General features: G+C 45.6%; 1 protein-coding gene across 1 annotated transcript in view; it reads right to left on the bottom strand.

The window, feature by feature from the left end:
* SNX12 (sorting nexin 12) overlaps positions 1 to 13,865 on the bottom strand; it is a 45,356-nt gene extending 31,491 nt beyond the window's left edge. Inside the window, exon 1 of the mRNA XM_068247616.1 lies at positions 13,610 to 13,865. Coding sequence (XP_068103717.1) covers positions 13,610 to 13,774 — 165 coding nt within the window. The 5' untranslated portion in view covers positions 13,775 to 13,865. The remainder of the gene's footprint in view (positions 1 to 13,609) is intronic.
* Between the last annotated feature and the right edge of the window lie 14,105 nt (positions 13,866 to 27,970).

Genomic DNA, 27,970 nt, shown 5'->3' with positions numbered 1-27,970 from the left:
CTTTGTTGGAAGTTGTCTGGCTTAGAGGCATGCCCATGAGAGGTGCTCGGAGTTAGAGTTGGGCGAACTGTTAGCGCAACTGCAGCCGAACTGTTCGGCTGCCCAACCTGTCATGTGGCTGTGGCTCTTACTACTTCCGGGTCGCAATGACCCGGAGTAGTACGTCTGCGCTGGCCCGGCGGAGCGCGTCCTAGATCGCGCTCCCGTTGCCGGGCACTCTCTGCGCATGTGTGTTACGTCACTCATGACGTCACACACATGCGCAGAGAGTGCCCGGCAACGGGAGCGCGATCTAGGACACGCTCCGCCGGGCCAGCGCAGACGTACTACTCCGGGTCATTGCGACCCGGAAGTAGTAAGAGCCACAGCCACATGACAGGTTGGGCAGCCGAACAGTTCGGCTGCAGTTGCGCTAACAGTTCGCCCAACTCTAGCTTGGAGTTCCTTTAAAAGCTATTCAATACTTTTATTGAAACTCCAAAGGCAAATAAATGCAGGAAAACTGAGGTGTTGCGAATGCTAGTTTCAAACTATGCCCTCAGGTTCATTCTTGCACAAAAAGATGGATCACTTTTTCCCCAATTAGCAGTGCAATAAAAGGTGAAAAGCAAAAAGTAATTTGGCTGTTACATGTTTAGCACATTTTGTAAAAAGATAGAGAGGGCCATATGCAATTCACTTTTTCTCCTGGGAGATAATTTTTCACCTTTGATTTAAAAAAAACTTTTTAGCACTTTGCAATGGAAAAAGTACCAGTAATAAGGTGAAAAAGTACAGCCAAAATTATTTTGAGTATTTGTTTGCTTGCGGATGGTGTAAAAGGCATTTTATTTACAAGTTGTGAAAATATCACCTGGGATAAAACTCGCGTGAAAAAGTGAATTGCATATGGGTCAGAGTCCTTTAAGTAGGTTTGTGTTGGCTACGCCCACTAAAAAAAAAAAAAAAAAAAAAAAAAAAAAAAAAAGGGGGATGTTCTATTCCACAGGTTGGACTACTGTCTCCTACCACAGTTTGTGGCAATGGCCATTACAGGCAATGGAACATGACAGTGCCAGCGAGGTGACGCAAGTGCTCCGGGTAATGCAGAAGCTGCAGTGCGTTACTGTGCAACTTCCGCGGTAATCCAGGAAGTGCAACAGAAGTTACATTTTTCTTTTCAATACTAATGCCCACATATCCACAGTAAAATTACATGCGGTGCCAAGCACCTTTCCATACCTATCTTGCCATCCATCATCTGTGCAGTAACCTCCCAATCTATTCCATCAATCTATCCCTTCATTATCCACTGTTCATCCATCCGTCCATTCATTTAATCAATTCATTTCATACCTTTCTACTATTCATCAGACTATCCATTCATTCCATACCTCTCCACTACTCATCCGTCTGTCCCCCCATTAATTCCATCAATCCATTTCATACCTTTCTACTATTCTTCCATCTGTTCCCTCATTCATTCCATCGATCCATTCCATACCTCTACACTGTTCATCTATCTGTCCATCCATTCATTGCGTACATTTCCATTGTTCATCCATCCATCTCCACTGTTCATCTGTCTTTGCAGCCATGCATTCCATAAATCCATTCCATATACTTTTCCCGTTCATTCATCTATTCATTCTGTCAATCCTTTCCATACCTCTCCACTGTTCACCTGTCCACCCATCCATTCATTGCATCAATCCATTCCATACTTTTCATTCTTCCATCCATACCTCTCATACTTCCGTCCATCCACTCTATACCTCTACAGCAGGGGTGTCAAACTAGATCATGTAAGGGGACAAAAACAGTCTGAGGTAGGTAGGTAGGTAGGGTGTGTGTGTTCCCCCTCCTCCTCCTGTAGAGTAGCAGTTTAACATTTACTTGCTCCATTACTGCTTCGGGTCTCCTCTAATCTTCCAGACAGACATGCTGCATACCTCTGGCTCTGAGTACATGTCATGTGATCAGAAGCTGGAAGTATAAAGCGTGCAGCTGCTGGGAAAAAGAAGAGACACGATGCAGCACTGGACCAAGAAAATATTACACTGCCCCACTACTCTGCAATTTGAGGAGAGGGTACCGGGGGAAGGGCACGCAGGTGTTTGTGTTTTATCTGCCACATGGGGGGGGGGGGGGATTTGGAACAAAGGAGGGGGTACCATGCTAATTTCTCAGGAAGGTTCCATAGGTTGTTGCTTCATCCAGGCTCAAACTAACAATGTTTCAACCAGAAACACTGTCATCCTCTGAATGGGAAGTGTACTGTTCATTACAATGATGCACATTTGAAGCTCGGGGCCACATAAAATGGCAAGGAGGGCCACATTCGGCCCACAGGCCTCGAGTCTGACACCTGTGCTCTATACTGTTCATATATCCATCTCCTTAATTCATTTGATCACTGTCTGTCCAATTTCCATCCCTCCATCTAATCCGTCCATCTAATCGATCCATCATATACTTTGTATGTACACTAACATGTACATTAATATACAATAAAGAACCGATTTACGACTATAGACAAATATAAAACCATACCCACAGATATTCACTAAGGGCCGATTCCACTGTGCATGGCATGCACCTTGCACGATGCAATGCTGGCACAGCTGTGATAAGAGATATATCCGAATAGCTCTAGCTGCAGGGATTCACATGCGTTCTCTGGTATTTTGCTGCACACTGCGATTTTCCCGCACATGTGAAACAGACGGAAGCCTATTGATTTCAATAGGCTTTTTTCCCCCGACTGCGTGGAAATGCAGCAAATCACACAAAACGAAAATGGGTCAAAGTAACAGTTCAGTAATGCCCACTTTCATACATCAAGTGCTGTTTGTAGCATTTGCTCTCCTGCCTCATTGCCCCAAACATGGCACCCATAGCCCACACCAAACATGGTAGAAGCATCAGCAGACCCTCCCTATGGTGGGCACTGTAATGGCTGCCATACAGGTTCCATATCCATGTGCTATAGATTTCCATAAAGACTGTAACTTATAATAATGTAGGAGCAAATACCACTGATCTAATTAGAATAGCCATAGTAACTATAAAACATAATCCTATGGTGTGTTAGCCAGCGCCTGAGACATCAGTGAGGAGGTACTTTTACATTAGCACCACAAGGAACATTAGCACCGCTGGATCAGTGGTGGCCATCACACAATGGATCAGCTCCTTATAATACAGGAGCATTTATGGTAAATAAAATGCAAATCTGGAAAGATGAAAATTTTATACAAATTTATGAAACGATCAAATGCAGCGGCTGTGGTCGGCCATGTTTTGTGTTGCAGTTATGCCCAATTTGCTGTTTGCACATCTTGTTAGGAAAATAATGGACATGGTGAGTGGAAATAGCCATTATTGAACTATATTACTTGTGTGCAATGTGTTGCAACAAGTCTATATGCTGAGTGCAGTGGGTGCTTTTTCTTGTTAATGATTTACAGCAAATATAAAGATTAAATAACGATATTTTACTACAGCTAAACCTAACCCTTATCCTCACATTGAAGCCTCCCACTACCAATGCCTAACCTTGACCACCCCAACAGCTAACTTTAACCACTGCTGTCTCCCCAAGGCTTGCCTTAACCAGCCCCCCCCCCCAATGGCTGACCTTAAAGTGAACCTCCAGACTAACAAAAAAAATCTACTCAGCAGAACTGATAAGGCTTGGTGTTTAACAGTTTCACAGCATCAGAACTTTGTTTTTCTTACTAAAGAATCATTTTTAGCTGCATTCTTAGCTAAGCTCCACCCATCAAAGAAAACTGCCTGGGCTTTTTTTCCCTGATGCTGTGCAAAGCATGATGGGATTTCCTGTTATTCACGTTGCCTAGCAACTGGGAGGGGTGATCAGCACACAGGACAGTTGGAACTGTGTCTCATGCACTCTGTCACCTCCTTTCAACCAAAAAGATGGCTGCCCTCATGAAATCAAACATTTGCCTGTTCTTTTAAAACAGAGTGGGTAAGAGATTATATTACCTATCTATTTTAATTAACATAACTAATGTAACTTAATGACAGTATGTTTGTTTAGGCTGAAGTTCCTCTTTAACCACCCCCACACAGCTAGCCTTAAATGTCCTCCACTACCCAATCTCCGTGGGCGCTACCAAGCGCCCACATTTCCTGCTTCCAGTAAGAGGGTTATTTGTTAAACTAGTTGTCTCTGAAAAAAGTAAGACAGAGGGGACATAAAAAGTTTATAAGCTTAAAATTGCCCATTCAAATCACCCTCAAATTAAAGGACTTTTAACATCTAAAAAGGTGGAACTGGATACCCTTTTGAATAAACAGGCTGGTAAGGGGCTCAGGTATTCCAAGTTTCATTTCTACTACAGTATATGTATACAAGGTTTACCAAGAAATCCGTTTCTGAGAGCTCAGTATACATGACAGCTGTAAAACAATAAAAGCTTTACTGAATCACAACCAGAATGGTAATTTAAATCGTTAAGCAACGCTATAAAAAATGTTTTACAAAGTTCTTGAGTCCACCAATAAAAAATTGCTCTTAAATGGTTTGAGGTTTATCCCCCACATGCTGAGCTGCCTGCTGTACAGTTGAGGAGGCCAATTCGAAAGCCTCCACCCTAGATGGAACTTTATAAAAGGCCATCGTATTTACTGACTCCTAAAATGGAGAATATCGTTTACATAAGGGTTTCTCAACTCAGTCCTCAAGTACACCAACAGTTAATGTTGGGGGTACTTGAGGACGGAGTTGAGAAACCCTGGTTAACATTATCCAAATTGGCAGTTCCAAAATGCAGCAGTTAGTGGATGTCACTAACTCTCCCTCAGAGGAGCTCACAATTTAAGCCCTGCAATAGATTCAAGCCTAATGGTTGTATATTCTATGACCAATTTGGCAAGAAAAATGGTGTGGGTGTGTGTGTGAGTGTGTGTGAGTGTGTACCCAGCCAAGCATAGTGAACACAAACCCCAGTAGATAGCATCCTGGCCCAGATTTGACCACAGGAACCTATCGTTGCAAGCTGAGAGTGCTGTCCACTGCGTATCGTGCTGCACCATAAAGAAACTCAGGATTTATTCAGATGATATGTTACCACTGCCATTTAATTTGTCTAAACAAGGGCAGTAGTGTGTAGGGTGCACAGAATAAAGCCTTACATTTAGTGAGTTCACTTTAAGTTCTTAACATGTTGATACATTAGTGCCTCTGGTGCTGTCGGATATGACCAAGCAAATCAGACTACAGAAGCCTCACAAGCTCTAATGCAGAGCTGTATCTTTGTCCTAGAAGAAATACACTGCAACATTAATTTAATGGGCAGTGTACTATAGCTATCCTGCCCACAAAAGTAAACTGTACCCTCAATCCACGCATATAGGCAACATAAATGAGACTGCAACTAACAATTAAAAAAAATATATATATATATAGCTTTTAAAAAAGGTAAATTCCACTTTGTTGGGAAAACTGCAATGCATTCAGTTAAAGGTAACCCGAAATGAGAGGGATATTGAAGCTGACATGTTTATTTCCTTTTAAATAATGCATATTTATGGGCTGTCCTGATGATCCTCTGCCTCTAAAACCTCAATTACACGCGTAGATGACGCTCCGATGTGTATTATCAATCAAGCCGCTAATGCGGCTCGATTGAGAAGATCCGACAGGTCGGATCTTGCCACCGCCGATTCCCTGCTCGTTCCCCGCGAGGGGACAATGGCAGGGAATCGAGCGGAAGATAAGCGGCGCCGGCGGGGACGAGCAGGGAATCGAATCCGACGCATGCGCTGGCGAGTGGGGACGCGGCGGTTACGCGCAGGGATTCGGAAGAGGTGATCCGGCGGCTAATCGAGCTGCAGGATTGGAGCCTCATCTACGCGTGTAGATGAGGCTTAATACTTTTAGCCAGAGCCCTGAACAAGCATACAGATCAGATGTATGACAAATCTGACAAGATTAGCTGCATGCTTGTTTCAGTTGTGTAATTAGACCCTACCAGTAAGATCAACAGGACAGCCAGGCAACTGGTATTGTTTAAGAGGAAATAAATCTGGCAGCTTCCAATGATCTCACACCTCAGGTTCCTTTTAAGCTCTACATACTTCAAAGATAGGTGGAGTGATGTTCTGCAGGGCTGTGAAGTCGGAGTTGAAGTCGAGGAGTCGGAGTCAGAGCAATTATGGGTACCTGGAGTCAGAAGTTTCATAAACTGAGGAGTTGGAGTTGGATGATTTTTGTACCAGCCCTGGTAAGTATTAGACTAAGGAGTCAAAGTTATTTTGGGTAGCTGGAGTCGGTGGTTTCATAAACTGAGGAATCGGATGATTTTTGTACCGATTCCACAGCCCTGATGTTCTGCACTGTTAAGGTGGCCACACACCATCCAATTAAGAGCTCATTTCCACGGGCAGTTGAACTGTGTGCTCAGTAAGCAGTTACCAGGCAGCAGCAAGCAACTGTGAGAGCTTGAGAGGCACTGCCTATCAACTGCTCTTGGAAAAAGAGGCATGCTGGAAAATTCTGACCAATTGTATGGTGTGTGATGAATTGTGAAATTGTATTCAACCAGAAAAAAAAAAAAAAAAAAAAAAAAAAGTATGTAACTATTCAGTACATTTTTCTCCAAATTTTTTTAAACGACCAATTTTTTCAGAGTTTACAATCATTTATCCTGAAATTGAGGCACTCTCGAAAATACGTGTGTGGTACCTCGAAGATTCTGATCGAAACTTCTGATCAATCGAAAATTTGGATCAGAATGCTTGAATTAGATAAAAGAAATTGTATGGAGTATGGCCACCTTTAGGGCTCGTTCACATTGCATTCCGCTCACTTTCGCTTTTTTTGTAGCGTTTTTATTTTTCGATTCCTGGCGCTTGGGTGGGCGCTCCGCGCTTTTCCCAAGCATTTTTTTTAATTCACTCCCTGACGCAAGTCAGGAAGTGAACTCTGACCCGGAAAAGAATACATACAATGTATTTATTGGTTAAACCGCGAATGCAATCGCAATAAAGCGATTTTGTGAGCGTTTAGCACTCTTCCTATACCTTCCATTTTAGCAAAATCGCCCCAAAAATGGTCCAGGCACCGCTTTGCTGAACGCACAGTGCACAAACCGCGCTGATATGAACCTTCTCATAGAGATTCATTGCACAAGCGCCTCTAGTGTGAACGAGCCCTCAGACCACAAAGCTTCCAAGCAGTGCAGGGATTGTCCTGGCAGTCCAGGATAAAGCAGCATGGTTGCAGTTACACAAGAAGACATATGTGGGATTCTTTATTTTAACAGGTAAGAATTACTAATAGGTGGTAGTAGCATGGCCAAGGTCATCACTTACAACGTCTGCCTGTTACTGACCTATGTCTGTGGAACTGCTGATGATCATCACTGATAGCAGCCTCTGGTTGCGCCAAAGCTTAACTACTAACGCCCTACTCCCTCTCTTCCTGATGTCTGCGTGATCCTGTTAGGAGGACAGGTGATGACATCACCAGGGAGCTTGGAAGTTTGTGACCAGCCTGGGAGGGGCCGCAGGAGCAAGGGCTGGAGAGGGCATAACTAGGTGTCTGGACAAGGAAACACCTAGATCTTTCAACAAACTCATCTTAGAATCCATGCAGCCAGCTTTAAGCGAGCCGCTTGAGTATGCCACATTTCTCGCTGACCCAGCCATAATCTTCTGGGCTTGGATAAGGTGGCAATACTTCATCCTCTCTGCCCGTCCTTAGGAACGACCCTCCACTCGCCACTTATAGCTCCTGACGGTGTTAATTCATGCAGCATGCAGGAGAGTTGGGGCATGTGCAGGCTTGTGGTCATTGAGCTTGAAACGATAGTACACTATCATTCTGAGCTCAATCGCCACAAGCCCGCACACACTGCTGCTCTCCTGTACGCTGCATGAAGTAACACCATCGGGAACTAATGCGGCAAGTGGAGGGTCGTTCCTAAGGACATTAGCCTCAGTTGAAGACTACGGCTGAGCAGAGCGGGGGGAGCACAGGGGGCACTGGAGGGAAAGCACCACAAATAAAACTGCGGTACGTTTATAATACACCAGTTCAGGGGGTACTTTAAATGGTCTAGTACTCTAAAGCAGTGGCTAACAATAGTGGCATCATTTATCTACCCAACAAAGCTGGGAGGAAGAAACAAATCAGAGCTGCTGAAAGGTAGAAACTTCCATCATTAAAGGGGAACTGAAGTAAGAGGTATACGGAGGCTGCCATATTTATTTCCTTTTAATCAATACCAGTTGCCTGGCAGCCCGGCTGGTATATTTCTCTGCAGTAGTATCTGAATAACACCAGAAACAAGCATGCAGCTAGTCTTGTCAGATCTGACTTTAAAGTCTGAAACACCTGATCTGCTGCATGCTTGTTCAGGGGCTATGGCTAATAGTATAAGAGGCAGAGGACCAGCAGGGCTGCCAGGCAACTGGTATTGCTTAAAAGGAAATAAACATGGCAGTCTCCATATACCTCTCTTTTCAGTTCCCCTTTAAAGCCATAGAATGCCCATGTCCTTTCCACTCCCATCAGAGGTTCAGCCTCCTCCTTTACCTTCAAGCTACTTTAGAGACATGAGATGACAACACTATTGCTTACAACTGCTAATACATATTGGAGGGGCACTAGTCCACAGTGGTCAGATCTCAGTAACCAGACATCTCAAATAGGAGGGCCAATTGATTTTTTTCACTCACTTTTACGGACAAACTCACAATTTGTGTTATGTGTGTAGCTATAACTAGAGCCCATTTCCACTGTCTCGCTTGCGATTTTATTGTGGTTTTATGCACCCGTTGAATGCAAATTTGTGCATCTGATTTTTAATCTCCATAGCAACATGACATCACTGTGACTGCATAGGAAACAGAAGCATGTTGGATATGAAAATAGATGAAAAAATTTGCATTGAAAATGTGAACATTTGCATGCGGGACCATTGACTTGATCGCAATTTGCATGTAGGGCAGTGTGGAAATACTCAGCATGCATTGCAGTCTATATTTTTCTGCTTTGCATTTAAAAAAACGCATTAAATGGAAACAACTCCACTGAACTGCATTGGTTTCAGTGTAAGGGCTAGTTCACAGTGCATCAATTACTTGCAGAATGAGGCTGCATGCGAACTCACTGCCCATGCAATTCTATGGGGCTGTTCACACCTCTGCTGTAACTGATCGCATAAAGCTGGCCACTAACGATCCAATCTTTTTTATCCAATCTTACCATTTCTATGTAATATAAGGTAACTGCTTAAATTATCCATACAATACATTCACTCAGTGTGCCCTTATACTACATAGATTTGGTAGAATTAGATGAAACAGATTGTATCGTTAGTGGCCACCTTTATTCTAACTGCTGCATGCAGGCTCCAGTCTCCATTGCAGTTCAGGCACATTTAAAGGAAACTGAAGTGAAAATAATATGGAGGCTGCCATATTTATTTCCTTTTAAACAAAACCAGTTGCCTGGTAGATCTGCCTATCTATTTTGCTTCAGTAGTGTCTGAATAACCCCCAAAACAAGCATGCAGCTAATCTTGTCAGATCTGAAAATAGTGTCAAACTCTTGATAAGCTGCATACTTGTTCAGGGTCTATAGCTAAATAGCTACAAGTATTAAAGGCAGATGATCAGCAGGACAACCAGGCAACTGGTATTGCTTAAAAGGTAATAAATATGGCAGCCTTTATATCCCTCTCATTTAAGTTTAATCTCGGATGTTATGCAACACACCACTGTAAATCCAGCCTTAATGCGAAAAGTTGCATTTCGATTTCGCACTGAATGGAAGTGGGTCTATGCTTCACAGCCCATGCAATGACACAGCAGTGCTAGTACTGTGCCTACAGTTCTGGTTTGCGGCCTGTCTCAGATCACAAAAAGACATTTCCAATGAACAGATCTTAACTTAAAGAGACACTGAAGCAGAGAAAAAATTATGATTTGTATGTGTAGTACAGTTAAAAAATAAAACATTAGGAGCAGAGACATAAGTCTAATACTGTTTCCAGTACAGGAAGAGTTAAGAAACTCCAGTTATCTATGCAAAAGAGCCATTGAGCTCCACGAGTTTCAAAGTTGCAGAGAGCTCTGTCTTCTGAAGCTTATGTCAACTGTCAGTGACTGTATTTTCTTTTTCTCTCCAGAGGACAATTCAAAAGTTCACACGACTGCTCTGTAAAATCATTTAGAATGCTGAGTAGTGTGTAAACTGCAAATATTAGAGAATGGTGCAATGTTATAAAAACACTAACTGAAAATAAAAATATGAGAATATTTTCTTTACTACTAATGTTCTAGTAATTATCCGTACTACACAACTAATTCATTATATCATATTTTTTTCCGCTTCAGTGTCTCTTTAAGGCTAGGATCAGAGTGGTCAGTTACATAACGCATGCATTATAAAAAGAGTGAATGGCAATGGATACTAGACCTAATGTACGTACACACCTATTACTAAAGGGAACCCGAAATGAGAGGTATATGGAGGCTGCCATATTTATTTCCTTTCAAACAATACCAGTTGCCTGGCAGCCCAGATGATCCTTTGTCTCTCATACTTTTAGCCATAGACCCTGAACAAGCATGCAGCAGATGAGGTACTGACTCAGGTTTTACTGGATTACTCATATGCTTGTTCCATGGCTTTGACTCAGACACTACTTCTCAACAGGACTGCTAGACAACTGCCATTGTTTACTTGGAAATTTGGAATTTGGTCTGGAATTTGGACCCGATCCACTTGTCGACATAGCTGGGACAGGCTACACATACGCAAGTCAGCTGTGTATCTGAGGACATGCTGTGTGGCTATGCAGGGTATCAGAGGGCCAACGGAGTGGCGCGTGATGTCACTTGGAGGGCGGGGGAGCAGTGTGCACAATGGGATTGCCCATCGTGGGGAGTGAGTTGATCCGCCAGACAGATCGCTTGCGGGTTAGGGGTCTCAAGCCTCGGTACACATGACTGATGCGGTCGGTAACAGCCACATCAGCAAACTTTAGTCAAGCGTGTGCAAGGTTATAGACTTTAATACAAAACCTGTGTGCAGCAAGGTAAAATAACTGGATCAGTTACAAAGCAGTACTGTGACCAGCCCCATATAATGGCATGGGCAGTGAGGTAATGCACAATTATTCTGCAATGCAACTGAGCACTGTGAACTAGCTCTACAAGGTACATTACTATCTAGGAGCTCAGATTGGCCAGCAGAATGAACAGAGCTATGGTTCAAGCTTTGAAATATGTCAAGGGTGCTGTGCAGGGAGAAAGTAGACTGCATAGTTGCTATGCTATAAAAAAAAATGTACATTGTGTGAGCTAAGACAGGCAGGGCAGTGCTCAACTCACAGCACTAGTTCTGCTGTCAGTTTAGCCTTTAGGGGCTTTTTCCAGCCCCTAGACCGTATCTCCAATTCTCCCCAGTGGCCCGCTGGCCACCCGCAAAGTTTGCCGACCCATCAGCAAGTCGGTGCTACCGGGCACGCGCTGCATCTGCACAGAGTTCTTCAGACGCAGTACTCACCTGATGACGTAGGGGTGTCCCTGCACAGAAGCGCTGACCCACCGATGGGTCAGCGAGCTTTGCGGGTGGCCAGCGGGACCCGGGGGAGCACTGGAGCTGTGGTGATGGACTCAGAAGACTTCTAGGGGCTGGACGAAGCCCCAAGTAAAAATTATGTTTCATTTCACCTCGGGAGTCCTTTAAAGAGTCTGAAGCGAGAATAGATCTCGCTTCAGACCTCATAGCTAGCAGGGGCATGCGTGCCCCTGCTAAAACGCCGCTATAGCGCGGCTTAACGGGGGTCCCTGTCCCCCCAAACCCCCTCCGTGCAGCGGGGGAGCGCTTCCTGGTTGGGGCAGGGCTAACCGCCACAGCCCTGCCCCATGCGCATCTGTCAGACGCGTATCTCCGCATCTCCCCCGCCCCTCTCAGTCTTCCTTCACTGAGAGGGGCGGGGGAGAGGCAGCGATGCGCGTCTCATAGACGCGACTGGAGGCAGGGCTGCAGCCGTTAGCCCTGCCTCCAGGAAGAAGAATACAAGCGACCATTTTCCGACCAACTTTTGCGGGGGGTGGGTTGGGGGTGAAGGGACCCCCGTTAAGCCGCGGGATAGCGACGTTTTAGCAGGGGCACACGTGCCCCTGCTATTTATAAGACCTGAAGCGAGATTTAGTCTCGCTTCAGTGTCTCTTTAAGGCCTCTTTTCCACAAGCAGCTAAAGGCGGTGAATTCCCTGCCAGTCAGCTGCTCCTGTCCTCTATGTAGATGCATCTGCACATAACTCAGGTGCGACGTGAAACATTTTTTGGCAGCTGAGTAACGTGACACGGCTGGTGTTACCAAATGCTGCCGTGGACTACTCAACAAGCGTGCAATTTAGCAGTTTATGGAAAAGAAGCCTAAGGATCAGTATAACAGCCATATTTCGATCATGTAAAGTTTCAAATATGCTCCACTAACACTTTAGTTGTATTTGCTGAACCTACAATGAGCTTGCATGATTTTCAGTTTTTTTTGCAAGTTTCCTCGAAAGCATGCTGGTAAGTTATTAGGTTCCCCTCCATAATTAGCCTTTAAAAGGAACCTAAACTGAGAAGGATGTGAATGTTTCCTTTTAAAATAATACCAGTTGCCTGACTCTCCTGCTGATCCTTTGTCTCTAATACGTTTAGCCACAGCCCATCAACAAGCATGCAGATCAGGTGCTGGATTAGCAGCATGCTTGTTTCAGGTGTGTGATTCAGCCCTTACTGCAGCTAAAGAGAGCAGCAGGGCTGCAAGGCAACTAGTATTGTTTAAAAGGAAAAATCCATACCCCTTTCAGTTTAGGTTCCCTTTAAGACCCATACACCATTAGACAACTGAAATGAATCATATATTATATTTTCATTTTTTTAAAGATTTTTTAAAGACCTATTGACTATGGAAGATAATAAATTGGTGGCGAGTCTTAGGGCTATTTCAAACCGCCAGTTGACAGCAGTGTGACCAAAGCCAGAACCCCCCCCCCCCAAAATGGCTAGATGTTCCGTGCAGTGACTTTCTCTTGCTCAATGGGTTAACCACATACACAAGTGTAGTTTCAAAGATTGTCATTTGACAGCAACTTATTAGCACTAATTTCCCAGCAGATCAGAGGGTAGTGTGGCAAGTGCACAGTTCAGCTGTCTGAATGACTTATCCCTTATGATTTAGTGTATTCTGAAATGCTGCAAAATGAATGACTATTGGAAGACGGTTGGTCTTGCCAAGTTGCCTGAGTGAGCAAGGTGGCACCACCAAGTCAGGCTGCAGAGCACACCAGCCACCTTCAGATGCATGAGCACACTCGACATTACCACTCACATGTATAGCAGCTTTCATAGAGCAAAAGGATGCCGTGTGTATTCATACAGCTTTCCTAGTGACAAGTAACACACAGCTCCCTTTATCTTACAGGAACACACATTTATGCCATCATGTGACAAGAACACAGCATGCATGCATTGCCCTCCCCCAATCACCTATACATGACAGGGCCACACACAGGACTAGATGACTTGTGCATGGGGCTTCCAGCTGATGTCTGTGGACTCAGGTACCGCTACTTCTCCTCACACTCACCCGCATGCGGACCTCGTATACTGTATACCGGTTTCGTCCCACCCCCACTGTCTGTGGATTGAAGATATCGATTTCTAGGAAATTGCTGGGCGGACCGTACGCGTCTGTGAGGTCCTGAGGTTTGGAGTTCAGACGGCGAGTATCCGCCACCGTGGCGTCCGACATACTGAACGGAAACCAGAACCAATAGATGGTGGGACCGACACACCCGGCCCGGAGCCCTCGCAGCACATGCGCAGTATGTAGCGATGCGCGTTATCCGGGCTTGCAGAAACTGCAGAGTACTGCGCATGCGTGACACTTCCCTGCTGTACGCAGGTCCACCTTCCCAAAAGAGAGTCAGAGCTTTGTTTTTAGGCATCAGGAGAGTTTGTAAATGATCCATGCAGTTGGGTTTATGATTCTGTACCTTGTGGTGGAAACGTGTGTGCCAAGCGCGTCAAAGTTCAACTTGCTTCTTTTTGTAGCACTTTTGATCTTTTAGTAAAAATCTGGTCCATCCATGCAATGAATTCAAAGGGCGACAACGCTCAGTGTGGCAAAAGACGACAGCTGGCTCTAAACAGTTAAGAGCAATAACTTCACAATTTAATTAAATGTATAGTGATAGACGCCACTTTTTAATCTGCTTTATTTCTTGCAAAAGTTGATTATAAACCTTATTCATGATATTTCATGTTAAGAATGTGTTTCATATAGTTTGGGAAGAAAAACCTGATAGTAAATAATGAAAATGGGGTAGTACTAGGATGCTGGTATCTTCTATTAAAGGGACACTATGGCGAAACATTGTAAAATTTAAAATATGTGCAAACATATACAAATAAGTATGTTTTTTTCAGAGTAAAATGAGCCATACATTACTTATCTCCTATTTTGCTGTCACTTACAGTAGGTAGTAGAAATATGACAGAAGTGACAGGTTTTGGACTTGCCCATCTCTTCATTTGGGATTCTTAGGATTTATTTATTTTCAAAAGCACTTAGTGAATGGCAGTTGCTCTGTCCAACTGCCAAAAAAATATGTGTAGAGAGCAGGGAAGCTGGCCAGCATCATTGTTTAAAGGGAACCTTAACTGAGAGTGATATGGATGTTTCCTGTTAAACAATACCAGTTGCCTGGCAGTCCAGCTGATCTCTGTGGCTGCAATAGTGGCTGAATCACACCCTGAAACAAGCATGCAGCTAATCCAGTCTGACTTCAGTCAGAGCACCTGATCTGCATGCTTGTTCAGGGGCTGTGGCTAAAAATATAAGAGACACAGGATCAGCAAGCGATTCAGGCAACTGGTATTATTTTAAAAGGAAAAATCCATATCCTTCTCAGTTTAGGTTCCCTTTAAAGAGAACCTGAACTAACAAATAAAGAGTCAAAATAAACATACACAGGTGATACTTACCTCCAGTCCCTCGTAGTCTGCTCATCATTCTCATTCTCCTCTCCTGTGTACTGTTTGTCCATGTGATTGATGAAATTCTCTGTCCTCCATTTTGAAAATGGCCATTACCTCATAACAGTTTCCTAGTCAGCACACTTAAACTATTATAGCGCCCACTTGAGTCATGGGGAAACCTGGACATTACCTTGCACATTCAGTTGTAACTGACAGCAGCTGATATATAACTGACAGCAACTAGTGTATATCAGTTCTGACAAAATCTTGTCAGAACTGGAAGGGGTCACTGTAAGAAGAAAATGGTGAGCTTCTGAGAGTAACTGATGGCGAAGTAAGCATGTCATATTTATTTGCAGCTACATCATGTGTTTATTTTAAATAATTTTACTCAGTTCAGGTTCCCTTTAAACCTTTTTAGGGAATATCTTTATAAAGAATAAAAGCTTTGCTGAGAATCCCCTATGAAGACATGGACTAGTCAAAAACCTGTCGCTTCTGTCAGACAGCAACATAGGAGAAAGGATTTTTACTCTGGAAAAAAACGTACTTCTTATTTGTCTATGTTTGCACATATGTTTCGCCATAGTGCCCCTTTAATTTGTATTGATACCAGTGTCGATGCAGAACACTCCAGGCAGCAGACAAATAGCTGAAACCTGTCAGATCAGATGTGACACTGATCACCTTCTCCTCTCTGTTGCTTCATAGAACATGGAGGGACACAGAATGGTAAGATGAATTATCTTGAGTCTCAGTTCACTGATCCCTTGTACTAATTCACAAAATGCCTATGACTAGGTTAACAGTGGGTTTGCATTGTGTTCCCTGTAAAAGCAGGAACACAACAGAAAGGGAAAGTGGCATGTAAGGTATCTGTGCATTGTGCCACTTACAGTAAAACATACAGTCAATAAGAAGTATTATTTACTGTCAACATTCACTTTTTGCGGTAACGCACTGCATGCAGTGTGTTACAATGCCACACACCGTTATACCGCACTTTCTGCACTGTGAACGTCACATAGGTGGTGCATTGCAGTTCAGCAACTTGTAGAGCAAAATTTCAACTATGCATACCATATGGTTGGAGTATCTGCTTATGGTTTGAATAAACCTACAGTATCTGCAGTTATAAATGTTGTATCTTTCCAGCTGCAGTGTGGCAAACCGTGTTACAATGCGCACCGCAACTCACCACTGTAAATAAAGCAAAAGCTCTTACAGGGAGAGGTAATTTGTATATAAACCACCACCCAGGCATTGGCGTCACCTGATGTGGCCGGTGACACTCCCAATACCACCTAAGTGTCAATAGCTACTAAAGGCAGGCATGATCTAATAGCAGTGCTGAAAGCATTTGTTAAACATATGTGTACAGTATTTTACAAGTTTCAAAGTAGACAAACTACAGGTTCTGAAGGTGGCCATTAATGATACAATCAATCGATCATTTTTGATAGCCCCTGTAATCAATCGGAAATGATCGGTCCTGCCCATTCCCACTAAGGAATCTGATCAGATAGATGAAAAATCAGTCAAGGCCATCAGGGCTAGATTTACCATAAGGCACTATAGGCACGTGCCTACAGGCGCCTGATGATGGAAAGGCAGCTCACTCCCCTCCCCTAGTGCCTCCTTCCTGCCTTACCTATGCAGAGTTCTGAGCGGAGTGTAAATGAGAGGTCGCTCACCCTGCTCTATGCATTCCACTGACCAGATCTCCCTTCAGTCAGGGGCACCTCTAGCTACTTAACCCCCTTGGCGGTATGAAAAATACCGCCAGGGGGCAGCGCAGCAGTTTTTTTAAAATTATTTTTTTTTTAAATCATGTAGCGAGCCGAGGGCTCGCTACATGATAGCCGCTGCTCAGCGGCATCCCCCCAGCCCCGCCGATCGCCTCCGGCGATAGGCGATCAGGAAATCCCGTTCAAAGAACGGGATTTCCTGGAGGGCTTCCCCCGTCGCCATGGCGACGGGGCGGAATGACGTCACCGACGTCACCGACGTCGGGACGTCATTGGGAGACCCGATCCACCCCTCGGCGCTGCCTGGCACTGATTGGCCAGGCAGCGCTCGGGGTCTGGGGGGGGGGGGCCGCGCGCCGCACCGGATAGCGGCGATCGGGCGCGCGGCGGCGGCGATCGGGGTGCTGGCGCAGCTAGCAAAGTGCTAGCTGCGTCCAGCAAAAAAAAAATTAAGTAAATCGGCCCAGCAGGGCCTGAGCGGCACCCTCCGGCGGCTTGCCCCGTGTCACACACGGGGTTACCGCTAAGGAGGTTAATATTGAGGATATCTTTGGATACCTAACACTAAGGGGCACATGTAGCTACCTATGACAGGCAAGGGAACTAAGGAGGAAGTGACAGCTGGGTCACTTGTGGTTCGGCGGAGGTTTGTAGGTTCATGGAGGGTGAAGTCTGAGGTGCCAGGACATCTTTGCCTATAGGCTCCTGTGATGTAAATCCGGACCTGATAAAATTGTTTAGCGGGAATTCGGCCGTTAAGAGGCACCACCAATCGATTACCGCAGCAATCATAAACAATTGATCGGCCCGGGATTGTATCATTAATGGCCACCAAAGCAAACCTGAACTGAAGATTAAAAGTAAAAATAAACATACACACATCATACTTGCCTGCCATAGTCGACTCATCAATCTTGTTTTCTTCTCTCAAGTCCTGTTTGTCCACTGTGATCAATGGGGTTCTCAGTTTTCCATTTTAACCACTTGAGGACCCACCCTTTACCCCCCCCCTTAAGGACCAGCGCTGTTTGAAGGGATCTGTGCTGGGTGGGCTCTGCAGCCCCCAGCACAGATCAGAGGGCACGCAGAGCGATCAGATCGCCCCCCTTTTTTCCCCCCTATGGGGATGATGTGCAGGGGGGGGTCTGATCGCTCCTGCGTGCAGGCTAGTTGCGGGGGGGGGCACCTCAAAGCCCCCCTCCGCGGCGACATTCTCCCCCTCCCTCTCCTACCTCTCCCTCCCGGTGATCCGGGCTGCACAGGACGCTATCCGTCCTGTGCAGCCAGTGACAGGACGTCCCCTGTCACATGGAGGCGATCCCCGGCCGCTGATTGGCCGGGGATCGCCGATCTGCCTTACGGCGCTGCTGCGCAGCAGCGCCGTACAATGTAAACAAAGCGTATTATTTCCGCTTGTGTTTACATTTAGCCTGCGAGCCGCCATCGGCGGCCCGCAGGCTATTCACGGAGCCCCCCGCCGTGATTTGACAGGAAGCAGCCGCTCGCGCGAGCGGCTGCTTCCTAATTAATCAGCCTGCAGCTGGCGACGCAGTACTGCGTCGCTGGTCCTGCAGCTGCCACTTTGCCGACGCGCGGTATGAGTGCGCGGTCGGCAAGTGGTTAAAGATGTTGATGACACCATAACAGCTTCCAGGTCAGCACACTGTTAAACTGTAATATTGCCCACTTGAGCCATAGGGAAACATTGTTACATCTGATACAAATCCTGGAATAAGCCTGCACTGTTTCTACTTCCTGCTTTAATGGAAGCAGACATATTGTTAACATCCTGTGCTTTCAAATGAGCTTTTCTGCCGTGGCAGTCAGGTGACACAGAAGAGAGATCAAATTACAACTTGTGATTAAACACAAATGAGGGGGAATTAGACAGATTAAAGGGATACTGTAGGGGGGTCAGGGGAAAATGAGTTGAACTTACCCGGGGCTTCTAACGGTCCCCCACAGACATCCTGTGTTGGCGCAGCCACTCACCGATGCTCCGGCCCCGCCTCCGGGTTCACTTCTGGAATTTCAGACTTTAAAGTCTGAAAACCACTGCGCCTGCGTTGCCGTGTCCTCGATCCCGCTGATGTAATCAAGAGCGCACAGCGCAGGCCCAGTATGGTCTGTGTCTGCGCAGTACACTCCTGGTGACATCAGCAGGAGCGAGGACACGGGCGTGCAGGCGCAGTGGTTTTCTGACTTTAAAGTCAGAAATTCCAGAAGTGAACTGGAGGCGGGGCCGGAGCATCGGTGAGTGGCTGCGCCAACGCAGGATGTCTGTGGGGGACCATTAGAAGACCCGGGTAAGTTTAGCTCATTTTCCCCCGACCCCCCTACAGTATCCCTTTAAACTCTTTAAATACATACAGGGTGCATTTGTCTCTGTTTTCTATCTGTCCTGTGCAAGAGTTCAGGTCCACTTTAAAATGCTCAACAATTTCATTCTTTCTGCATACTGTGTGTAGAATGCATGCAATGCTTCTATATGGTGGAAAAAAAAACAAGCGCATGAGTAAGAAAAAATGCCCATAGCAGAAATTCATTCATCTGCATATCTGACAATCATCTGCAGATCTGAAGATCCATCCTGGTGGATCTGATCTGCAGATGATTGTCCATTAAACAAGGTGTGTATGAGGATCTGCAGATATCATAGACTATGGCCTCGATTCATAAAGCATTCCCGCATTCGGAAATGCTGAAAACGGCTCACTTTACCGACCACACAGCAAAATCTGTATTCATAAAGGCTTTTTCCGCATGAAAAGCCGACATTCGCGAGCAGAGTGATAAATCACCGCCTTGCGCGGTGATTATCATAGCAAAAGTAACAAGTAGTCAATTCATAAAGATTAGAGGTAGCGGTATGCGGACGGGTATTACCGCTTCCTCTGGTGTGGCGAGAAGCATGCGGAATACAGTGCAGTGAATGGGACAGACCTCCCAAGCAGCTGCAGAGAGAACACCGCACGGAGGGACTCCGCCTGCTTCTCCTGTTTCCGCATGTCTCCCGACAGCCTTACGCCTGCCTACAGCGGAATATCTCCGCACGCCTGTCACAACTAGCAACATTTTTATGAATTACCACCCTGAAGGCGGAAATACCGACAGCGGTGTTTCCCCGCTCGACTTTACCTTACCGGCAGCACTTTTATGAATCGAGGCCTATGAATGCATTTTGCAGGATAAAATCTTTTGCAGATACTGATCTGTTGAATGTGTACAGCATCTTTGTGTCCATCATCTTGCAAAGTGTTTTATCTGATGGGGAGTGCAGCTCCATAGAATAGACTGTGTAGAGTATGGCTCTCATACTACATGGAATGGGGTAAAATTGGTCCGTGATCTTGCCTTTTCCAAAGACTTTTACCTCAAGTGTGTATGTAGGCTAAAGCCGCATCTACACGCGTAGATGCGGCGGCGATGTTCCTTATCAATCGAGCCGCTGATGCGGCTCGATTGATAAGATCCGACAGGACGGATCTCCCCACCGCCGATACCCTGCCCGCCCCCCGCGAGGGGACAATGGCAGGGAATCGAGCGGAAGATAAGCGGCGCCGGCGGGGACGAGCGGGGAATCGAATCCGGCACGGCGAGCGGGGACGCGGCAGGCATGCGCGGGGGCGCGGAAGAGGCGATCCGGCGGCTAATTGAGCCGTCCGATCGGAGCCTCATCTACCCGTGTAGATGAGGTTTAAGGGCAACAATCCTAGCCATGGAGATAGCTACACTGAACAATCAAAACAGAAATCCATGGCTGTCACAATGATACTATGGAAACACCACTATGCAAATCCAAATGAAGTTATAAACAATAAATCTTTATTTAGGAACGTATCCACAATAAAAAATATTTAAAAAAAGGAGTGATGGAAAGCACACACATGTGACAAATAATGAATGAAAACAGAATCAGTAATGCTGGCTTAAACCCAGTATAGGTTACCACAGTGGCGTTCCTACCACAGGGCGCAGGGGGGCATGGCGCACCGGGTGCCAGACAGCCAGGGGGGTGTCGCCACGACCCCCCCATAGAAAAGTCATGCAGGAGCGGGGAAGAGCAGCGCTAGGAGGAGGGGTGACAGCAGGGATAGCGGCGGGGAGGGGAGACATATCCCCCCCCCCCTCCCTCACCTGGGTCCCCTCCTTCTGCCTCACTTCCCTCCCCCCCCCGAAATGCGGGCCGGGGTCAGTGGGCAGCGAGCAGGCGGGCACAGAGAATACTTACTTCACTTCCGCGTATAAGCCTGGAACAATCATTGGAGGCGCAGAAGAGCCACGTGAGTAACGTAACGTGAGTAAGTAACGTGAGTATTCTCCGCGCCCGCCTGCTCGCCGTTTGCTGCCCGCATTTTGGGGGGGGGGGGGAAGAGAGGCAGAAGGAGGGGACCCAGGTGAGGGAGGGGCTATTTCCCCCCCTCCCCACTGCTATCCCTGCTGTCACCCCACCTTCTAGCTACACTGGGGGGGGGGGGGGCACTATGCTAGCTACACTGGGGGCCACTATACTACCTAAACTGGGGGCCACTATACTACCTAAAATGGGGGCCACTATACTAGCTATACTGGGGGCCACTATACTACCTATACCGGGGCAGCTATACGGGGGCCACTATACTAGTTACACTGGGCATGGGGGTCGCTACACTAGCTATACTGGGGGCTACTATATTACCTATAGGGGGGGCACCATACCAGCTACAATGGAAGCCACTATACTAGCTACACTGGGGGCCACTATACTAACTAAACTGTGGGCCACTATACTAGATATACTGGGGCAACTATGGGGGCCACTATACTACCTATACTGGAGGGCAGCTGTACGGGGGCCACTATACTAGCTACACTGGGGGCAGCAACACTACCTACATTGGGGGCAGCAGCTATGCTGCCTATCCTGGGGGCAACTATACTAGCTATATTGGGGCAACTATACTACCTTCACTGGGGGCAACTAGCTACCTATACTGGGGGCAACTGCTAGCTACCTATACTGGGGGCAGTTGCAGCACCGGGGGGTGTTTTGGGTGCTGAAGCACCCCCTAAAATTCTCTAAGCACCCCCCAGCGTGAACTGACTTTCGGCACCTAATAGATGCCGTGTCAGTTCACAGCAGCAGCAGAGCAGGGCTATAGTAAAATGTCTGAAGCCCTGCTCTGGAGACTTTGGGAGTTTCAGTTGCTGTCTGCAGAGGATCGTGGGAGCTGCGCACCGGACGGAGGCCCGGAACAGGAGCTCTGCTGCAGGTGAGTAAATGTTTGTTTGTTTTTTTAATTTATATTTTTACGTTTATTTTCTGGCCCGGTCTGCTTCACGATTGAAGTGTTTTCTGGGCTAATCTGCCGACATGATTGCATGTATTTTCTGGGCAAATCTGCCGACTTGATTGCATGTATTTTCTGGGCAAATCTGCTGACATGATTGAACGTATTGTCTGGGCAAATCTGCCGACATGATTGCATGTATTTTCTGGGCAAATCTGCCGACATGATTGAACGTATTCTCTGGGCAAATCTGCCGACATGATTGCATGTATTTTCTGGGCAAATCTGCCGACATGATTGCACGTATTTTCTGGGCAAATCTGACGACATGATTGCATGTATTTTCTGGGCAAATCTGCCGACGTGATTGAACGTATTCTCTGGGCAAATCTGCCGACATGATTGCATGTATTTTCTGGGCAAATCTGCCGACACGATTGAGCGTATTCTCTGGGCAAATCTGCCGACATGATTGCATGTATTTTCTGGGCAAATCTGCTGACATGATTGAACGTATTCTCTGGGCAAATCTGCCGACATGATTGCATGTATTTTCTGGGCAAATCTGCCGACATGATTGAACGTATTCTCTGGGCAAATCTGCCGACATGATTGCATGTATTTTCTGGGCAAATCTGCCGACATGATTGCATGTATTTTCTGGGCAAATCTGCTGACATGATTGAACGTATTCTCTGGGCAAATCTGCACACATTACGTGTATTTTCTTGAGAAAACCTGGACAAGTATGTGAATTTTCTGGGGAAAGGGTCACCAAAACTTGGGTCCACTGTTTTTGCGTTGCACTTTTAAAGGGAACCCGAGGTGAGAATAATAGTGAGGCTGCCATATTTATCTCCTTTTAAGCAATACCAGTTGCCTGGCTGCTGTGCTGGTCCTCTGCCTCTAATTCTTTCAACCATAGACCCTGAACAAGCATGCTTGTTTCTGGTATGATTCAGTTCACTACTGCAGCCAAATAGATCAGCAGGGCTGGCAGGCAACTAGTATTGTTTAAAAGGAAATAAATATGGCAGCCTCCATAGCACTCTCACCCCGGGTTCACGGTAAATTACAGTTAGCTCCACCCTCATCCGGTCACGGCCACGCCCTTTTTTTTGCAGCGGTGCATGTTATACCCCCACCCGTTTTTTGCCCCTTTACTTTTTTTTCGGGGGGGGGGGGGGGGGGGGGGGGGGGGTCTTATAATACCCAGCACCGGGTGTCAAATACCCTAGGTACGCCACTGGGTTACCACCACAAAATGCACTAATATGCAAAAAGAAAGTTTTCCTAGCAACCAGACCAGTGAGTGCTGCAGGAATTGATTGCAATGTAGTGATATACAGCACTTAAAGTGGATCTAATCTCAGAACTTCCTCTCTGCTCTAAAAGATACGCAACAACATAATAACCTATAAAGAAAAACTTTTCTTTGTTACAGCTGATACAAATCCTGCAATAAATCTGCAGTATATCTACTTCCTGCTTTCATGGAAGCAAACATATTGTTAACACCCTGTGCTTTCAAATTAACTGCTCTGCCATGGCAGAGAGGATTCCTGAGCTGACACAGCTGAGAGATCAAATTACGGTGGTGATTAGTCAAATATAAGGGGGAATTAGACAGGCTAAACTCTCTAAATACATCCAGGGTGCATTAATTTCTGTTAATTGACCTGAGTTCAGATATTCCTTGAGCAAATGACAAAACTTGAGAAGATTTAGACAGGACATGAGATTAAGATTTTTAAAGGTGGGTATCAGAGCTTCTAAACATAATTATGAGAAGATATACATTTTCCTTTTGGAAATTTCAAGCCAGGGTAACCATTAATAAAAAAAAAAGGTCATGTTGAATGCTAATCAGTGGTGTCATTTTGGTAAATATAATTTACTAGTTAACCACTGAGGGTTTTTCCCTTTGTGGACCAGAGCAATTTTCACATTTCAGTGCTCCTCCCTTTCATTTGCCGATACCTTTATCACTACTTATCACAACAAAATGATCTATATCTTGTTGGGTTTTTTTAGCCACGATTAGGCTTTGTTTTGTTGGTACATTTTGCTAAGAATTATTTTATTCTACCTGCTTTTTAATAGGAATAATAAAAAAAAAATGGGGGAAAAAAATCATTATTTCTTAGTTTTCAGCCATTATAGTTTTTAAATTAAACTTGCTACTGTGGTTAAAACCCATTTGTCCCGGTTATTACAACTTTTAAAATATGTATCCTAGTACAATGTATGGCAACAATATTTTATTTGAAAATAAAGTGTATTTTTTTAGTTTTGGGTCCGTCATTAATTACAAGCCATTATTTACAAAAGTAACAGTAATATACCTTCATGAACTACATATTAAAAAAGTTGAGTCCCTAAGGTAACTATTTATGTATTGTTTTTTTAAATGTCACTTTTTTATACACAAGAGTTTTATTTTGGTACCTGTTGGAAGAGTGGAGGAGATAAGGGGTTAATTAATGGGGTATTTTATGTATTTTTATTTATTGGGATGAATGTAGGTGTAATTTTACTATTTGGTCACTAGATGTCCCTATACCCCACACTTTATTCCTCCTGTGTACCGTGAACAGTACACAAGAAATAGTGTGTGTATGTTTTACTTTACTCTTGTCAATGACCACCCACACCTTATTGATGCTGTAGATAAATTGCCGCAGGAACAATAGCTAGTTAATCTTATCTATTACCTTATTTCTAATTCTGGGGACATCCATTTGGATGCAATGTGTATCCTAGTAGCAGGATTTGTTTTCTATGTCTGAGCTCTTGGAAAGAATGTAAAGCTATCCATACACTATGGCCTCGATTCATGTGTTCGGTGAAGTAAATCAGTGCGGGGAAACTCTGCGCTCGGTATTTCTGACTTCTGGGTGGGCCTTGCAGAAACACAGAAGCTGGCTGAGTTCCTCAGTGCACTGCTCTCTCTGCTGCTGCTTGGGAGGTCTGTCCCATTCACTGCACTGTATTCCGCACGCTTCTCGCCACATCCGAGGTAGCGGTAATCCCCGTCTGCATACCGCTTCCTCTAATCTTTATGAATTGACATTTTGTTACTTTTGTTAAGATAATCACCGCACAAGGCGGTGATTTATCGTTCTTCTCAGGAATGTCGGCTTTTCATGCGGAAAAAGCCTTTATGAATACAAGTTTTGCTATGTGGTCGGTAAAGTCAGCTGTTTTCAGCATTTCCGCATGCGGGAATGCTTTATGAATCGAGGCCATTGTCGATTTCCCGTCGATATACAGCAAATTCGATCACTGTGATCGAATCTGCTGTGAAATCGATAACAGAAATGTTGACCGATCGATTGCTTTCCATCTGAAATCCATCGATTCAGTCGATCTGTATTGGTGGAAAATTTTGCTCAATCGTGGGCGGGTCAAGAGCGGCGATTGATTTGGTGACGACTAACGCAGCATAGAACTAGAACACTACATTACCTGTCTGCCGGCGAGAGCGCCCTCTACTGTTTGTACTTCCGCCCATCACAGGACGGGATAGGAAGTGAAGAGGAGACAGGCCAGCTGGAGAAAGTGTCAGCACGGACCGGGGACTTGCGCCGGTGGACAGGTAATGTATTGCTGTAGGCAGGGAAAGCACATGAATGGGGGTGGTGGGGGGTTACGGGGTATGCAGCGAGCAGGCGGCAGCTCTACAGGTTGTGAATCGATTTCAAGCTGAAATTGATTCAAAATCTGTGTGCAGTAATGGGCAGCCAATAGATCCCTCTGTAATCAGATTCGATCAGAGAGGGATCTGTTTGTTAGTCGATCTGGTGGCAATCAACCAGTGTATGGCTGTCTTTAGTGTCAATTATTGAGAAAGTGTGAAATCTTAGTAAACCCATGTAAATTCATGGATTCTGTACTGGCTAACTATCGGAGTTATAGAAGATAGGTGATAACAATGAGGGGGATGCACACAGTTTGTAATTAAAGGATAGCTGAGGTAAAATAAAGAAGTGAAGCTTTACTTACCTGGGGCTTCTTCCAGCCCCTAGAAGTCTATCTGCTCCAGCAATGAAGTTCTGCTGTCCTCCAGGCTGCTGCTCTCTCTTCCGTAAGATCACCAACCCTAGCTGGGTTGTAGGCTTCTGCCAATTCTGTGAACTGCACAAGCGCAGAGTGCTCCCTGTCACGGGAACGCAAGAGGTGCATCTGCGTATGTGTAGTAGCCCATGACCAGGTCTGATTCAGGACTTGATCCATGAATTTACATAGGTCCTGGTTGCAAAAAGCCCCACATAAGTAAAAATCTACTTTTCGTAGAGTTGATTTCACCAATCCATATAATGTCGAGGCTGGTTTCACACTGCAAACTGGCGTTAATAATGCAGTGCGTCGCGCCCTACACAACGCATCACAACACCAAAAACTGGCCTTCAGGGAATGCTGTGTTAGTACAAAGTGTCTGGCATTCGGCCAAGCAGGAAGTGATGCACGCTTGCGGGCACTTCCTGCTTCAGGTATGCCGAAGTACAGGGAAGCGTATTGTAAAAATACCTTTCTGTGCATGCACGCCGTGACATCGCAACTCCAACGTGGTTAAAGAGAGACTGAAGCGAGAATAAATCTCGCTTCAGACCTCAGAGTTAGCAGGGGCATGTGTGCCCCTGCTAAAACGCCGCTGTAGCGCGGCTTAACGGGGGTCCCTTCACCCCCAAATCCCCCTCCGTAATGCGGGGGAGCGCTTCCTGGTTGGGGCAGGGCTAACCGCCGCAGCCCTGCCCCACGCGCGTCTGTTAGTGCGTATCTCCGCCTCTCCCCCGCCCCTCTCAGTCTTCCTTCACTGAGAGGGGCGGTGGAGAGGCGGTGATGCGCCGCTGACAGACGCGACTGGAGGCAGGGCTGCAGCCGTTAGCCCTGCCTCCAGGAGCGACCAAATGCACGACCAAGTCGTGCTGGGGTGGGTTTGGGGGTGAAGGGACCCCCTTTGTGCGGCGCGATAGCGGCGGTTTAGCAGGGGCACACGTGCCCCTGCTAACTTTGAGCTCTGAAGCGAGATTTATTCCCGCTTCAGAGTCTCTTTAAATAACCCCGCATCGTTAAAGCAAGCTCTTCCGGTGCAGCGTACCGCAATGTGGGAAGTATGAACTTCCCCATAGACTTTCATTAGGACAGCACCGCCATAGTGTGAAGAGCCCTAAGTCTGTTCTATCTCAATAAATCTGTTTTAAGAAATTTTAATAACGGCGGTTAGTTTTCTTTCTATAAAGCTCTGCTGGAGGTTTGGTAATTTGCACTCCAACGTATGTTGTGGATTTCTCATTACAAATGAATGTCATTACAAATGAATGGGAAATTAATGGCTAGCGCTTTCGTTTTCTCCTGTTTGCAAATGAATCCTGATGCAATGCCAAAAGTGTGAAGTGATCTATTAACAATAGGGAAATCATTTGTGAGGTTATTATAAGGAGAAGGTCATTGGCAAAAACGTTATGTTTATATGTCCTTTTGTTTATTTTCAGGCCATGTATGGAAGTTTCCTTTTGATAGATTTGAAGTTTAAATGGACTCCGAGCACCTCTCATGGGCATGCCTTTAAGACTCCGACCAGCACAAAGTGCAAAATACTTAAAGATGCATACAATTCTGTAGCTTGTGCTCTCCTATTTCATTTAATGCATGAATCGCCGTTCTACACCAAATAGTTTTCGTTCGATTTTAATTTAAAAATCGCAGCTGCCATCTTGGCTCTGTTATAACTTCCGGGTCACCCCTGTCTTTTCTGTTAGAGAAGTGCATCACTGAATGAAGCAGGAAGAGGAAGTGATACGCATGACCATTGCTAGTGGCTCCTCCAGGGCGGTCATAGCACGACTTTGTTGGAAGTCGTCTAACTTAAAGGCATGCCCATGAGAGGTGCTCGGAGTCCCTTTAAACATCAGGGCAAATAAAAGGAGAGATGGGGGCACCCAAGTT

Source organism: Hyperolius riggenbachi, chromosome 8 (assembly GCF_040937935.1).
Source record: "Hyperolius riggenbachi isolate aHypRig1 chromosome 8, aHypRig1.pri, whole genome shotgun sequence".
Classification (NCBI taxonomy): domain Eukaryota; kingdom Metazoa; phylum Chordata; class Amphibia; order Anura; family Hyperoliidae; genus Hyperolius; species Hyperolius riggenbachi.
Note: the sequence above shows the minus strand (reverse complement) of the source record. Positions and strands in the feature narration are given on the sequence as shown.